This window comes from Pristiophorus japonicus, chromosome 5, assembly GCF_044704955.1.
Source record: "Pristiophorus japonicus isolate sPriJap1 chromosome 5, sPriJap1.hap1, whole genome shotgun sequence".
In the NCBI taxonomy this organism is placed as follows: domain Eukaryota; kingdom Metazoa; phylum Chordata; class Chondrichthyes; family Pristiophoridae; genus Pristiophorus; species Pristiophorus japonicus.
The window spans coordinates 129,809,215-129,824,759 of NC_091981.1; the positions used below are offsets into that span (position 1 = coordinate 129,809,215).

The following is a 15,545-nucleotide window of genomic DNA, read 5'->3' on the forward strand; positions in this document are numbered from 1 at the left end:
GGTAAACTGGAATCAAAGATTGACAGGCAAAACTGTAATGGAACAACGGGCTGCCTTTAAAGAGGAAATAGTTCAGGTACAGTTGAGGTACATTCCCACTAGGGGGAAAGGCAGGGCAACTAAAGTTGGGGATCCCTGGATGACAAAACAGATAGAGAATATGATGAAGTAGAAAAAGAGGATGTATGATAAATGTCAGATTGCAAATACATCTGAGAATATGGCTATATATAGAAAGATCAGAGGAGAAGTGAAAAAGAAAGTATGAGGGGCAAAGAGAGGGTATCAGAGTAGAATGACAGCCAACATAAAAGGTAATCCAAAAGTATTTTATAGACAGATAAATAGTAAAAGGGGAATAAGAGGTGGGGTGGGGCCAATTAGGGATCAAAAGGGAGACCTATGCATGGAGGCAGAGGGTATGTCTGAGGTACTAAATGGGTATTATCACCAAGGAAGAGAATGCTGCCATAGATATAGTGAAGGAGGAGGTAGTGATGAAACTTGATAGGATAAAAATTGATAAAGAAGAGGTATTAGAAAGGCTGGCTGTACTTAAAGTAGATAATTCACCAGGAGCGGATGGAATGCATCCCAGGACGCTGAGGGAATTGAGGGCAAAATCGCGGAGGTACTGGCCATAATATTCCAATCCTCCATAGATACAGGGTTGGTCAGAGGACTGGAGAATTACAAATGTTACACCATTGTTCAAAAAAGGGTGTAAAGATAAACCCAACAACTACAGGTCAGTCAGTTTAACCTCGGTAATGGGGAAGCTTTTAGAAACAGTGATCAGGGACAAAATTAACAGTCACTTGACTAGGTGCATTGCCCTCATCAACCCTCTGTGTTACTTCATCAAAAAACTCGATCAAGTTGGTTAAACACGATGTGCCTTTTACAAATCCGTGCTGGCTTTCCTTAATTCTTCTTCTTAGGCAGTTACTCAGTATCTTATATATTTCAATAAGATCAACTCTCATTCTTCTGAACTCCAATGAGTATAGGCCCAACTTGTTCAACCTTTCTTCATAAGTCAACCCCTTCATCTCAGGAATCAACCTAGTGAGCCTTCTCTGAACTGCCTCCAATGTAACTATTTCCCTCTTTAAATAAGGTGACCAAAACTGTATGCAGTACTCTAGGTGTGACCTCACCAATACCCTGTACAGATGTAGCAGGACTTCTCTGCTTTTATACTCTATCCCCCTTGCAATAAAGACCAACATTCCATTTGCCTTCCTGATTACTTGCTGTACCTGCATACTAACCTTTTATGTTTCATGCACAAGGACCCCCAGGTCCCTCTGTATTGCAGAAATTTGTAATCTCTCTCCATTTAAGTAATAATTTGCATTTTTATTTTTCCTGCCAAAGTGGATAACCTCACACTTTCCCACATTATACTCCATCTGCCAAATTTTTGCCCACTCACTTAGCCTGTCTATAATCACTTTGCAGATTCTTTGTGTCCCCCTCACAACTTCTTTTCCCACCATCTTTGTATCATCAGCAAACTTGGCTACGTTACACTCGGTCCCTTCATCCAAGTCATTAATATAGATTGTAAATAGTTGAGGCCCCAGCACCAATCCTAGTGGCACCCCACTAGTTACCGTTTGCCAACCAGAAAATGATCCATTTATCCTGACTCTTTGTTTTCTATTAGTTAGCCAATCCTCTATCATGCTAATATATTACCCCCAACCCCATGAGCTCTTATTTTGTTCAGTAACCTTTTATGTGGAACCTTATTGAATGCCTTCTGGAAATCCCAATACACTACATCTACTGGTTCCCCCTTATCCACCCTGCTCGTTACATCCTCAAAGAACTCCAGCAAGTTTGTCAAACATGATTTCCCTTTCATAAAACCATGCTGACTCTGCTTGACTGCATTATGATTTTCCAAATGTCCTGCTACTGCTTCCTTAATAATGGACGCCAACATTTTCCCAACAACAGATGCTAAGCTAACTGGTCTATAGTTTCCTGCTTTCTGTCTTCCTCCTTTTTTAAATAGGGGTGTTACATTTGCAATTTTCCAATCCACTGGGACCTCCAGAATCCAAGAAATTTTGGAAGATTGCAACCAATGCATCCACTATCTCTGCAGCCACTTCTTTTAAGACCCTAGGATGCAGGCCATCAGGTCCAGGGGACTTGTCCACTTTAGTCCCATTATTTTACCGAGTACTTTTTCTTTAGTGATAGTGATTGTTTAAATTTTCCCCCATCATATAGCCTCTTGATTATCTATTCTAGGGATGTTTTTAGTGTCTTCTACCATGAAGACCGATACAAAATATTTGTTAAAGTATCTGCCATTTCCCTGTTCCCGATTATTAATTCCCCAGTCTCATCCTCTAAGGGATCAACGTTTACTTTAGCTACCCTCTTCCTTTTTATATACGTGTAGAAACACTTGCTATCTGTTTTTATATTTCTTGCTAGTTTACTCTCATAATCCACCTTCTCTCTCTTTATTATTTTTTTCATCCTCCTTTGCTGGTTTAAAAACATTTCCCAATCCTCTGGCCGCCCACTAATCTTGGTGTATTGTATAGGGTTAATCACATAGGGTTAATTATGATATTTAGTCATTTACAGTGTGTTTCTGCTTCATGCCTCGTGGAATGTTGTTGATGCACAGAGAGAGAGAGATCGACCTTGAGGCGCACACCAGCTTGTTTATGAGATGGTCGGCGCCTCGAGATCTCATGCTTTGTGGAAGAACATTTGGGGCCTTACAGATTAGGAGTTGGCCATAAGCCACATGCCCCCAATAGTATGTTTATTCAATAATATAAAGGAACGGACTGTCCAGTAGCTCTTTGAACTTCACCTTGGACCGTGATTTGTGAGCGGTGCCGGGACCCCCAAGGCTCCTGACCAGCCATCGTTGCAGAGTTCCTGACGAGCAGAAGGCTGTGAGCTTTGTTGTATCATATACTTCTCTTTTCTTCGTAAACTGTATTATTATGTTTCTTTTCTCTCAATAAACGGTGTTTTATTCTTTACTTCATTTGTCTTGTCTGTTATTTAACATTCATCCAGATCCCGAACCTGGGTCTATTATTATCGATCCAAAACACTTGGCCACTTTGTATGCTTTTGTTTTCAATTTGATACCATCCTTTACTTCCTTGGTTAGCCACGGATGGTTCTCCCTTCTCTTAAAGTCTTTCCTTCTCACTGGAATATATATTGTTTTGTTAGGATAATGCGGGCAGCAACACCATCTTTCTCACAACATTGGGAAGGCTGCAGTAAATCAGTAAAGTGCTGAGAGATTCAGTCGACCTCTGAGCACTTTTTAAACCAGGTTTCACACCAGACTGGAGCAATAGGGGGCAATTATCGATAGCATCGTAAATTACGTCTATTTTGCACATGCTCGAAGAAATCAGCATGGAGCCCAAGCCATTTTTGGCGTTGAGCCTTACATTAATGTGGTGTGCTGCCAGCATGAAGCCCACTCCTTACAGGCAGCTCACTGATCTGAGAGCATGAAATCCAGCAGTGTGGCTGATTTTGAGAGGCCTTGAGAAACACCTGAAAAGGGAGGGGTGGAGGCATCTGGAGTGAAAGGAAACACCAGCTTATAACAGCAATCACATTATTGCAACACCCATAGCAGCAAGGAAATTAAATTTAGATGCCTTCAAGGCTCAAATCCCAGAAACGATTGCAGTAAAAACTTGCTTACAGCTTTCTCTGACTGCAGCTGAGGATCCTTTTAACCGACTTTTACCTCCCACGTTTGTGGGTGGGGAGCAGGAACTATTGGTAATCAGCGGGCAGAGGCAAGAATGTCACCGAGGGTGGCAACTACATGACCCTGACTACAATATATTCATGAGGCTCTCACTGGGTTCAGATGGGAGCACTGGCTGCCAGGATCAAAGCCCACCCAAAAATCCGAATAGGTGGGACCTTAGCAGCAAGTTGGTGCTCCAACTACACGTGCATTTCTAGTCCTGCTCTGTTTATTAGTGCAAACGGGGTGGTAGGAACATGAAAAGATCTCCCAAAGTTGGCCTGATACAAATGGCATGGTGGTTCCCCTTGTCCTCACCTTTCACCCAACCAGCCTCCACATTCAACAGATCCTCCTCTGCCATTTCTGCCACCTCCAGCATGATCTCACCACCAAACACATCTTCCCCTCCACTCCCCTTTCAGCATTCCGAAGGGACCGCTCCCTTTGCGACACCCTGGTCCATTCCTCAATCACCCCCAGCACCCCCTCCCCTTCACATGGCATCTTTCTGTATAACACAGGAAATGCAATCCCTGCCTTTTTACCTCCTCCCTTTCCAATGTCCAGGGCCCCAAACACTCCTTCCGGGTGAAAAATTTAGTTTACTGTATTCGCTGCTCACGATGTGGTCTCCTCTACATTGGGGAGACCAAGCGTAGATTGGGTGACTGATTTTCGGAACATCTCTGTTCAATTCGTAAGTGTGACCCTGAGCTTCTGGTCGCCTGTACTTTAATTCTCCGCTCCACTCCCACTCTGATCTCTCTGTCCTCGACATCTTACACTGTCCCAATGAAGCTCAATGCAAGCTCGAGAAACAGCACCTTATCTTTCATTTAGGCACTTTACAGTCTTCTGGACTCAACATCGAGTTCAACAATTTCAAATCATAGCCTCTGCCCCTATTATTTTTTCTCTTTTTCTGTTTTTTCTCTTTCCCACGGCAGCTGTTGATGATTCTGCCATCTCCATCTACACCCTATCTAGACTCATATTTGTGTTGTAACTTGTCCCATTACCATCTCCTTTTGCTACATGTGTGCAGCCCAAGTATAAAATGCCAGCCATTTTGTATATTAGTCAAAAATCAAAACTCGTCAAGTACTGTAAATATGATTGATTCAGCATTCGGCAGAGCGGCACATGGCAGGGCCTACCCGACTGCGTACGCAAAACCTGTGACTGACCAAAGTCTGCTAGCGGGAATGTATCCGATTTTTCCGTGTTGGCATTGTGGGGGAAATCACTAGCACCAGCAGTGCCGATGTAAGCACTATATTTGCAAACGCTGTCTGAGAGTGGGGCATCGCCAGTGCAAGTGTCCGCAGATGGGCAAGCGTGCTGCGACACACTACGTGGAAGATGATGGTCAGACTAGTGCTGATCTGGATACGCAATCCGAGATACCAGAGGAGGAAGTGTATGGACTGTACTCATTTCTAACTAAGAGCAAACTGATAATGATCAACATGAAATTTAATGGGGTGCCGGTATCGATGGAACTGGACACAGGGGCGAGTCAATCGATAATGAGCCAGAGGGCATTCGACAAGCTGTGAGATACTAAGGCGGTGAGGCCCAGGCTGAGTCCAGTCAATGCCAAATTGCGCACATACACCAAAGAACTCATAACGGTGATTGGCAGTGTCACAATTAAAGTGTCGTATGATGGTGCGGTTCACGAGTTACCGCTATCGATTGTCGCAGGTAATGGCCCAACGCTGTTCGGCAGGAACTGGCTTAAAATAATCAGATGCGACTGGAACGGCATCAAGGCGTTGTTGTCGGAGGAAGATACATGTGCTCAAGTACTGAGCAAATTCCCCTCGCTTTTTGAACCAGGCATTGACAACTTCACCGGAGCCAAGGTGCAGATCCACATGGACTCGGATGCAAGACCCCTCCATCATAAAGCTTGGGCCGTTCCATATATGATCTGGGAGAAGGTTGAAATTGAACTGGACAGACTCCAGCGTGAAGAGATTATATCACTGGTTGAATTTAATGAATGGGCCAGCCCCATTGTTCCTGTGCTGAAAAGTGATGGTACAGTGAGAATATGTGGAGACTACAAGGCTATGATCAACAGGGTTTTGAAATAGGATCAGTACCCGTTACCGAAGGGTGATGACTTGTGTGCAACGCTAGCCGGGAGGAAGTCATTCACCAAACTGGATTTGACGTCAGCCTACATGACACAGGAGCTGGTCGAGACATCGAAGAGATTAACTTGCATTAACATGTATAAAGGACTGTTTATGTGCCTTTTTGGAATTTGCTCGGCTGCAGTAATATTTCAGAAGAACATGGAAAGTCTTCTGAAGTCCGTTCCCAGAACCGTCGTGTTCCAAGATGACATCCTGATCACAGGTTGTGACTCCGAGGAACATCTGAACAACCTGGAAGAGGTTCTACATCGTCTGGACAAAATGTGACTCAGACTGAAACGCTCGAAGTGCGTCTTCATGGCACCAGAGGCCGAATTCCTGGGGAGGAAAAGTGCTGCTGACGGCATCAGGCCCCGGATGCAAAAACCAAAGCCATCAAGAGTGCACCCAAGCTGCAGAATGTGACGGAGCTGCGTTCGTTCCTGGGTCTTCTCAATTACTTCGCTAACTTCCTACCTAAATTGAGCACCTTATTAGAACCACTGCACATGCTGCTAAGAAAAGGCGACAACTGGGTATGGGGTGCATCTCAAGACAGAGCTTTTGAGAAAGCCACTAATCTGCTTTGCTCTAACAAGCTGCTGGTACATCATGACCCCTGTAAATGTTTAGTATTGGCCTGTGATGCTTCGTCATATGGAATTGGTTGCATGCTCCAACAAGCTAATGAGTCGAGTAAACTTCAACCAGTCACATATGCTTCAAAAAGTTTGTCTAAAGTGGAAAGAGCCTACAACATGGTAGAGAAAGAAGCACTAGCCTGTGTGTATGGAGTTAACAAAATGCATCAGTACCTGTTTGGTCTTTGGTTTGAATTGGAGACAGATCACAAGCTGCTCATTTCACTGTTCTCTGAAAACAAAGGTATCAATACCAATATTTCAATAATTGTACCGATGCTTTGAGCCGTCTGCCATTGCCCACACCGGAGGTGGAAATGCCACAACCGGCGGACCTATTATTAGTTATGGATGCTTTTGAGAGTGAAGGACTGTCACGGCTCAACAAGTTAAGACCTGGGCCAGCCACGACCCAATTTTATCAGTGGTGAAGAGTTGCATCCTTAAAGGTGATTGATTTGCCATACCCAAGCAAATGTGCGAGGAGACCAAACCTTACATTCACCGTAAAGACGAACTGTCTATTCAGTCGAATTGTATATTGTGGGGCAATCGTGTTGTTATGCCCAAGAAAGGGAGAGAGAAATTTGTACGCGAGCTACGCAGCACACATCCCGGCATTGTAATGATGAAAGCCATCGCCAGGTCTCATGTGAGGTAGCCGGAAATTGACTCTGAGCTGGAATCATGTGTGCATCAGTGCAACACTTGCATGCAGCTCAGCAAAGCACCAGCGGAATCGCTGCTGAGTCTGTGGTTGTGGCCGTCTAAACCATGGTCCAGGATCCACATAGGCTTTGCAGATCCCTTCCTGGGGAAGATGTTTTTAGTTGTAGTGGATACATATTCGAAGTGGATAGAATGTATAATCATGTCATCCAGCACATCCACAGCTACCATTGAGAATCTCAGTGTCATGTTTGCGACACATGGTCTGCCTGACATCATTGTGAGCGACAACAGATCGTGCTTCACCAGTCAGGAGTTTCAAGAGTTTATGAAACTCAATGGTATCAAACATGTAAGGTCAGCACCGTTCAAATCTGCATCCAATGGGCAAGCAGAACGTGCTGTCCAAATCATAAAGCAGAGTATGAAGTGAGTAACCCAAGGGTCACTGCAGACCACCTGTCATAGAAACATAGAAAATAGGTGCAGGAGTAGGTCATTTGGCTCTTCAAGCCTGCACCACCATTCAATAAGATCATGGCTGATCATTCACCTCAGTACCCCTTTCCTGCTTTCTCTCCATACCCCTTGATCCCTTTAGCCGTAAGGGTCATATCTAACTCCCTCTTGAATATATCCAATGAACTGGCATCAACAACTCTCTGCGGTAGGGAATTCCACAGGTTAACAACTCTCTGAGTGAAGAAGTTTCTCCTCATCTCAGTCCTAAATGGCTTATCCCTTATCCTTAGACTATGTCCCCTGGTTCTGGACTTCCCCAACATCGGGAACATTCTTCCTGCATCTAACCTGTCCAGTCCTGTCAGAATTTTATATGTTTCTTGAGATCCCCTCTCATCCTTCTAAACTCCAGTGAATACAGGCAGAGTCGATCCAGTCTCTCCTCATATGTCAGTCCTGCCATCCTGGGAATCAGTCTGGTGAACCTTTGCTGCACTCCCTCAATAGCAAGAACATCCTTCCTCAGATTAGGAGACCAAAACTGAACACAATATTCCAGGTGAGGCCTCACTAAGGCTCTGTACAACTGCAGTAAGACCTCCCTGCTCCTATACTCAAATCTCTAGCTACGAAGGCCAACATACCATTTGCCTTCTTCACCGCCTGCTGAACCTGCATGCCAACTTTCAATGACTGATGTACCATGACACCCAGGTCTTATTGCGCCTCCTCTTTTCCTAATCTGCCGCCATTCAGATAATATTCTGCCTTTGTGTTTTTGCCACCAACGTGGATAACCTGACATTTATCCACATTATACTACATCTGCCATGCATTTGCCCACTCACCTAACCTGTCCAAGTCACCCTGCAGCCTCTTAGCATCCTCCTCACAGCGCACACCACCACTCAGCTTAGTGTCATCTGCAAACTTGGAGATATTACACTCAATTCCTTCACCTAAATCATTAATGTATATTGTAAATAGCTGGGTTCCCAGCACTGAGCCCTGTGGCACCCCACTAGTCACTGCCTGCCATTCTGAAAAGGACCCGTTTATCCCGACTCTCTGTTTCCTGTCTGCTAATCAGTTCTCTATCCACGTCAGTACATTACATCATGCGTACTGCTTAGTTACAGGACAAGACCACACATTCTTACCGGGGTCTCGCTGCTGAACTAATGATGAAGAGAGGTCTTAAGACCAAGCTATCTCTTGTATACCCTGACTTGAATAATCATGTTGAATACAGAAGACAAAGTCAGCAAAGATATCACGATCTCGCAGCTGTCATGTGATATTTCTGTAAATGATCCTGTATATGTTCTGAATTATGGTCAAGGTCCCAAGTGGATCACTGGTACTGTCATGGCCAAGGAGGGCAAGAGAGTATTTTTTATCAAGCTCAAAAATGGGCAAACATGCAGGAAACATATGGATCAGACAAAGCTGCGGCACACAGATGAACCGGAAAAGTCGGAGGAAGAGACAATCAACGACCAACCAACCTACCCCCAGTCATCAGAGGACTCAGTGGTCATCAGTGAATCGGGACTTTCAATCACTGACATGTTCAATGAAAATGGACTTTCAATCCCTGACATGGCCATTGCCACTCCCACCGGGTCAGCTACCCAGCCACTAGTCACAACAGACTCTGAACACTCACCCAATACAAGAGTTGAACCGAGATAGTCAACCCAGGAGTGTAAAACACCGGTCCGTCTCAATTTGTAAAAGACTGTTAATATCTCAGAGGAGGGTATTGCCATGTATGTACTTTTGTGATCACTAGCCACTAGATGGCATCACTGTTGGAGGCCTTTGGGCTGCATGCACGTGTGTGCAGCCCAAGAATAAAAGGCCAGCCATTTTGTATATTAGTCACTTTGGGCCTTAATAAAGCAGAGCCAAGGTCATACCTCTCGGAGTTAAACAGTACTCAGTCTAACAGTTATTGCATACACAACAGCACCATCATCCCTTTTGTCTCTTAATCTCTTCTGCCTTCCATCCTCTCACAGACCTTCCATTTTGTTCTGCCTCCCCTCCCCCCTTTCCCTGCACCAACACTTGCATAAAAATCTTTACATCTCTAACGAAGAGTCATTGACCTGAAACATTAACCCTGTTTTTCTCTCCACAGATGCTGCCTAACCTACTGAATATTTCCAGCATATTCTTTCTTTTTATTATGGTATTTCCTGATTAGTGTGTTTGGAAGATGGACTATAATCTGACTCCTGAGATATCGTGTCACGTTTACATCAATGTACACCCAAAAATGACTTGCTTTGATGAGCAAACAGATTTTTAACCACATTCTTACAGATGATATTCATCAGGAGTAGTGTTTGCTTAATGTGAGTAATCTTACCCCAGGCTTTCCATTAATTCTTTTGTAAACAGTAATCTTCCTAAATTTCACATAGTACCCCGACCTGAACAAATAAAAAGCGAGAAAGGAACTCTCAAACTTATGAAAATTGTGTTATCAATGATGTACACAATCACACATAACATAAAATAAAAAATATAATTTTGAAGCACAAATTTAGCTCAAAGGATATTATGTAGTAGCCATTACAGAGATCTGGCTGCAAGCTGGGCATAAATAGAAGCAAAACATTCCAGGATATAGGATCTTCAGAAAGGACGAGGAAAGTGGGATATGAGAAAGAGTAGCAATATTGATAAAAGACAAAATCACAGCAGTGGAAAGGACATCAATAAGGGTGAACACGCAGTGGAAACAATATGGGTAGAACTACGAAACAATGATTATAATGAGAGATTTTAATTTTCACATAGACTGAGAGAAGCAAAGGCATTCGCTGTTGACCTCAAAGAAAGTTGCCACAGAGATCTTGTAAAAGCGTGAGGTTTCTTGATGTGCAATTGATTGCAGCGCTTTGTAATGGGAATTCCTAGTGAAGAGCTGCAGTGAAATCAATCATAGAATCATATAGAAATTTACAGCACAGAAGGAGGCCATTTTGACTCATCGTATCCGCACCAGCCGACAAAGAGCTATCCAGTCCAATCCACTTTCCAGCTCTTGGTCCGTAGCCCTGTAATTTACGTCACTTAGTGCATATCCAAGTACTTTTTAAATGTGGTGAGGATTTCTACCTCTACTACCCTTTCAAGCAGTGAGTTCCAGACCCCTACCTCCTTCTGGGTGAAAAGATTCCCCCTCAAATACCCTCTAAATCTCCTACCAATTACTTTAAATCTATGCGTCCTGGTTGTTAACCCCTCTGCTAAAGTCCTTCCGGATGTTGGCGGGCCCCAGTGGGCCTAGTGCTGGCGCGGACCCAGCGTGCCGAGTTAGTGTCGGCGCGGACCCAGTGTGCCGAGTGTCGGTGCGGACCCAGCATGCCAAGTGTCGGTGCGGACCCAGCATGCCAAGTGTCGGTGTGGACCCAGCTGGCCGAGTGTCGGTGCGGACCCAGCATGCCAAGTGTCGGTGTGGACCCAGCATGCCAAGTGTCGGTGCGGACCCAGCATGCCAAGTGTCGGTGCGGACCCAGCATGCCAAGTGTCGGTGTGGACCCAGCTGGCCGAGTGTCGGTGCGGACCCAGCATGCCAAATGTCGGTGTGGACCCAGCGGGCTGAGTGTCGGTGTGGACCCAGCTGGCCGAGTGTCGGTGTGGATCCAGCCGGCCGAGTGCCGGTGTGGACCCAGCGTGCCGAGTGTCGGCGCGGTCCCAGCGGGTGTCGGTGTGGACCCAGCTGGCCGAGTGTCGGTGTGGACCCAGCGGGCTGAGTGTTGGTGTGGACCCAGCCGGCCGAGTGTCGGTGCGGACCCAGCATGCCAAGTGTCGGTGTGGACCCAGCTGGCCGAGTGTCGGTGCGGACCCAGCATGCCAAATGTCGGTGTGGACCCAGCGGGCTGAGTGTCGGTGTGGACCCAGCTGGCCGAGTGTCGGTGTGGATCCAGCCGGCCGAGTGCCGGTGTGGACCCAGCGTGCCGAGTGTCGGCGCGGTCCCAGCGGGTGTCGGTGTGGACCCAGCTGGCCGAGTGTCGGTGTGGATCCAGCGGGCCGGGTGTCGGTGTGGACCCAGCCGGCCAAGTGTTGGTGCGGTCCCAGCCGGCCGAGTGTCGGTGTGGACCCAGCGGGCCAAGTGTCGGTGCGGACCCAGCGGGTGTCGGTGCGGACCCAGCGGGCCGGGTGTCGGTGTGGACCCAGCGGGTGTCGGTGTGGACCCAGCGTGCCGGGTGTCGGTGTGGACCCAGTGTGCCGAGTGTCGGTGCGGACCCAGCGGGCTGAGTGTCGGTGCGGACCCAGCGGGCCGAGCGTCGGTGCGGACCCAGCATGCCAAGTGTCGGTGTGGACCCAGCTGGCCGAGTGTCGGTGCGGACCCAGCATGCCAAATGTCGGTGTGGACCCAGCGGGCTGAGTGTCGGTGTGGACCCAGCTGGCCGAGTGTCGGTGTGGATCCAGCCGGCCGAGTGCCGGTGTGGACCCAGCGTGCCGAGTGTCGGCGCGGTCCCAGCGGGTGTCGGTGTGGACCCAGCTGGCCGAGTGTCGGTGTGGACCCAGCCGGCCGAGTGTCGGTGTGGACCCAGCGGGCTGAGTGTTGGTGTGGACCCAGCCGGCCGAGTGTCGGTGTGGATCCAGCGGGCCGGGTGTCGGTGTGGACCCAGCCGGCCAAGTGTTGGTGCGGTCCCAGCCGGCCGAGTGTCGGTGTGGACCCAGCGGGCCAAGTGTCGGTGCGGACCCAGCGGGTGTCGGTGCGGACCCAGCGGGCCGGGTGTCGGTGTGGACCCAGCGGGTGTCGGTGTGGACCCAGCGTGCCGGGTGTCGGTGTGGACCCAGTGTGCCGAGTGTCGGTGCGGACCCAGCGGGCTGAGTGTCGGTGCGGACCCAGCGGGCCGAGCGTCGGTGCGGACCCAGCGGGCCGGGTGTCGATGCGGACCCAGCGGGTGTCGGTGTGGACTCAGCCGGCCGGGTGTCGGTGCGGACCCAGTGTGCCGAGCGTCGGTGCGGACCCAGCGGGCCGGGTGTCGGTGCGGACCCAGCGGGTGTCGGTGTGGACCCAGCCGGCCGGGTGTCGGTGTGGACCCAGCGGGCCGGGCGTCGGTGTGGACCCAGCGGACCGAGCGTCGGTGCGGACCCAGCGGGCCGGGTGTCGGTGCGGACCCAGTGTGCCGAGTGTCGGTGCGGACCCAGCGGGCCGGGTGTCGGTGCGGACCCAGTGTGCCGAGTGTCGGTGCGGACCCAGCGGGCCGGGTGTCGGTGTGGACCCAGCGGGTGTCGGTGTGGACCCAGCGGGCCGAGTGTCGGTGTGGACCCAGCGGGCCGGGCGTCGGTGCGGACCCAGCGGACCGAGCGTCGGTGCGGACCCAGCGGGCCGGGTGTTGGTGCGGACCCAGCGGGCCGAGTGTCGGTGTGGACCCAGCGGGCCGAGTATCGGTGTGGACCCAGCGGGCCAGGTGTCGGTGTGGACCCAGCGGGCCGAGTGTCGGTGCGGACCCAGCGGGCCCGGTGTCGGTGCGGACCCAGCGGGCTGGGTGTCGGTGCGGACCCAGCGGGCTGGGTGCCGGTGCGGACCCAGCGGGCCGGGTGTCGGTGCGGACCCAGCGGGCCCGGTGTCGGTGCGGACCCAGCGGGCTGGGTGTCGGTGCGGACCCAGCGGGCCGAGTGTCGGTGTGGACCCAGCGTGCCGGGTGTCGGTGCGGACCCAGCGTGCCGAGTGTCGGCATGGCCCCAGCGGGTGTCAGTGCGGCTCCAAAGTCGGGGTGGAGGCTGGCCGCGTTCTGCACATGTGCCCCCGGCCGACGGAATCATGCCGGACAAGGGGTGGTGCCGGATAATGGAGGTTCAACCTGTATTGTTTTATACAGTTCAAGCATAACCCCCCCTGCTCTTGTATTCTATGCCTCAGCTAATAAATGCAAGTATTCTGCACGCCTTCTGAACCATATTATCTACCTGGCCTACTACCTTCAGGGATCTGTGGACTTGCACTCCAAGGTCCCTTTGTTCCTCTCCACTTCTCAGTGTCCTACTATTTAATGTGTATTCCCTTACCTTGTTAGTCTTCCCAAATGCATTACCTCACACTTCTCCAGGTTGAATTCCATTTGCCAATGTGCTGCCCTCCTGACCAGTACACTGATATCTTCCTGCAGTCTGCAGCTGTCTTCTTCATTATCAACCACACAGCCAATTTTAGTATCATTTGCAAACTTCTTAATCATACCCCTTAAATTCAAGTCTAGATCATTGATATATACCACTAAAAACAAGGGACCTACTACTGAATGCTGTGGAACCCCACTGGAAACAGCCTTCCAGTCAGAAAAACACCCATCAACCATTATCCTTTGCTTCCTGCCTCTGAGCCAAATTTGGATCCAACTTGCCACTTTGGCCTGTATCACATGGGCTTTTACTTTAGTGACCAGTCTGCCATGTGGGACCTTATCAAAAGCCTTGCTAAAATCCATATACACTGCATCAGATGCACTACCCTCATCAACCCTCCTTGTTAGCTCCTCAAAAAATTCAATCAAGTTAGTCAGACACGACCTTCCCTTAACAAATCCATGCTGACTGTCCTTGATTAATCCATATCTTCCTAAATGACAATTTATCATGTCCCTCAGAATTTTTTCCAATAATTTTCACACCACCGAGGTTAGGCTGACTGGCCTGTAATTACTCAGTCTATCCCTTTCTCCCTTTTTAAACAAACATACTACATTAGCAGTCCTCCAATAATCCGGCACCACACCTGTTGCCAGAGAAGTTTGGAAAATGATGGTCAGAGCCTCTGCTATTTCCTCTTTTGCTTCTCTCAACAGCCTGGGATTCATCCGGGCCTGGGGATTTATCCACTTTCAAAGCTGCTAAACCCCTTAATACTTTTTCTTTCACTATATTTATTTCATCTAATATTTCACACTCCTCCTCCCTTTTTGCGATGTCTGCATCACCCCTTTCTTTTGTGAAAACAGACACAAAGTATTCATTAAGAACCATACCCTCATCTTCCACCCTCATACACAGATTACCTTTATGGTCTCTAATGTGCTCTACTCTTTCATTCGTTGCAGTTAATATATTTATAAAACATTTTTGGGTTTTCCTTGATTTTATTTGTCAACATTTTTTCATGCTCTCTCTTTGCTTTCTTCATTTCCTTTTTAATTGCACTCCTGTACTTTCTATACTCCTCTAGGGTTTTTGCAGCATTAATACTCTATCTCCTTTGCAATAAAGGCCAAAATTCCATTGACCGTCCTGATCACTTGCCGTACCTGCATACTAACCTTTTGTGTTTCATGCAGCAGGATCCCCAGGTCCCGCTGTAGCACTTTGCAATTTTTCTCTTTTTAAATAATAACTTGCTCTTCGATTTTTTTCTGCCAAAGTGCATAACCTCACATTTTCCAACATTATACTCCATCTGCCAAACTCTTGCCCACTCACTTAGCCTGTCTATGTCCTTTTGCAGGTTTTTTGTGTCCTCCTCACACATTGCTTTTCCTCCCATCTTTGTATCAACAGCAAACGTGGCTACGTTACACTCGGTCCCTTCATCCAAGTCGTTAATATAGATTGTAAATAGTTGGTGTCCCAGCACTGATCCCTGTGGCACCCCACTAGTTACTGATTGCCAACCCGAGACTGAACCATTTATCCTGACTCTCTGTTTTCTCTTAGTTAGCCAATCCTCTATCCTCTATCCATGCTAATATATTACACCCAACCCCGTGAACTTTTATCTTGTGCAGTAACCTTTTATGTGGCACCTTGTCAAATGCCTTCTGGAAGTTCAAATATGCCACATCCATTGGTTCCCCTTTATCCATCCTGTTCGTTACATCCTCAAAGAATTCCAGCAAA

The 15,545-nt window shown here is 48.2% G+C and overlaps 1 protein-coding gene across 1 annotated transcript; it reads left to right on the forward strand.

Moving 5' to 3' along the window:
• The first annotated feature begins 11,500 nt into the window (after positions 1-11,500).
• On the forward strand, positions 11,501-13,507 carry LOC139264106 (spidroin-2-like). The gene has a single exon (XM_070880197.1). It carries the CDS (start codon positions 11,501-11,503, stop codon positions 13,505-13,507), a length of 2,007 nt encoding a protein of 668 aa, XP_070736298.1.
• Positions 13,508-15,545: the final 2,038 nt, after the last annotated feature.

Coding starts and splice junctions, on each gene's coding strand:
- LOC139264106 (XM_070880197.1), top strand. CDS start 11,501: ATGCCAAGTGTCGGTGTGGACCCAGCTGGCCGAGTGTCGGTGCGGACC.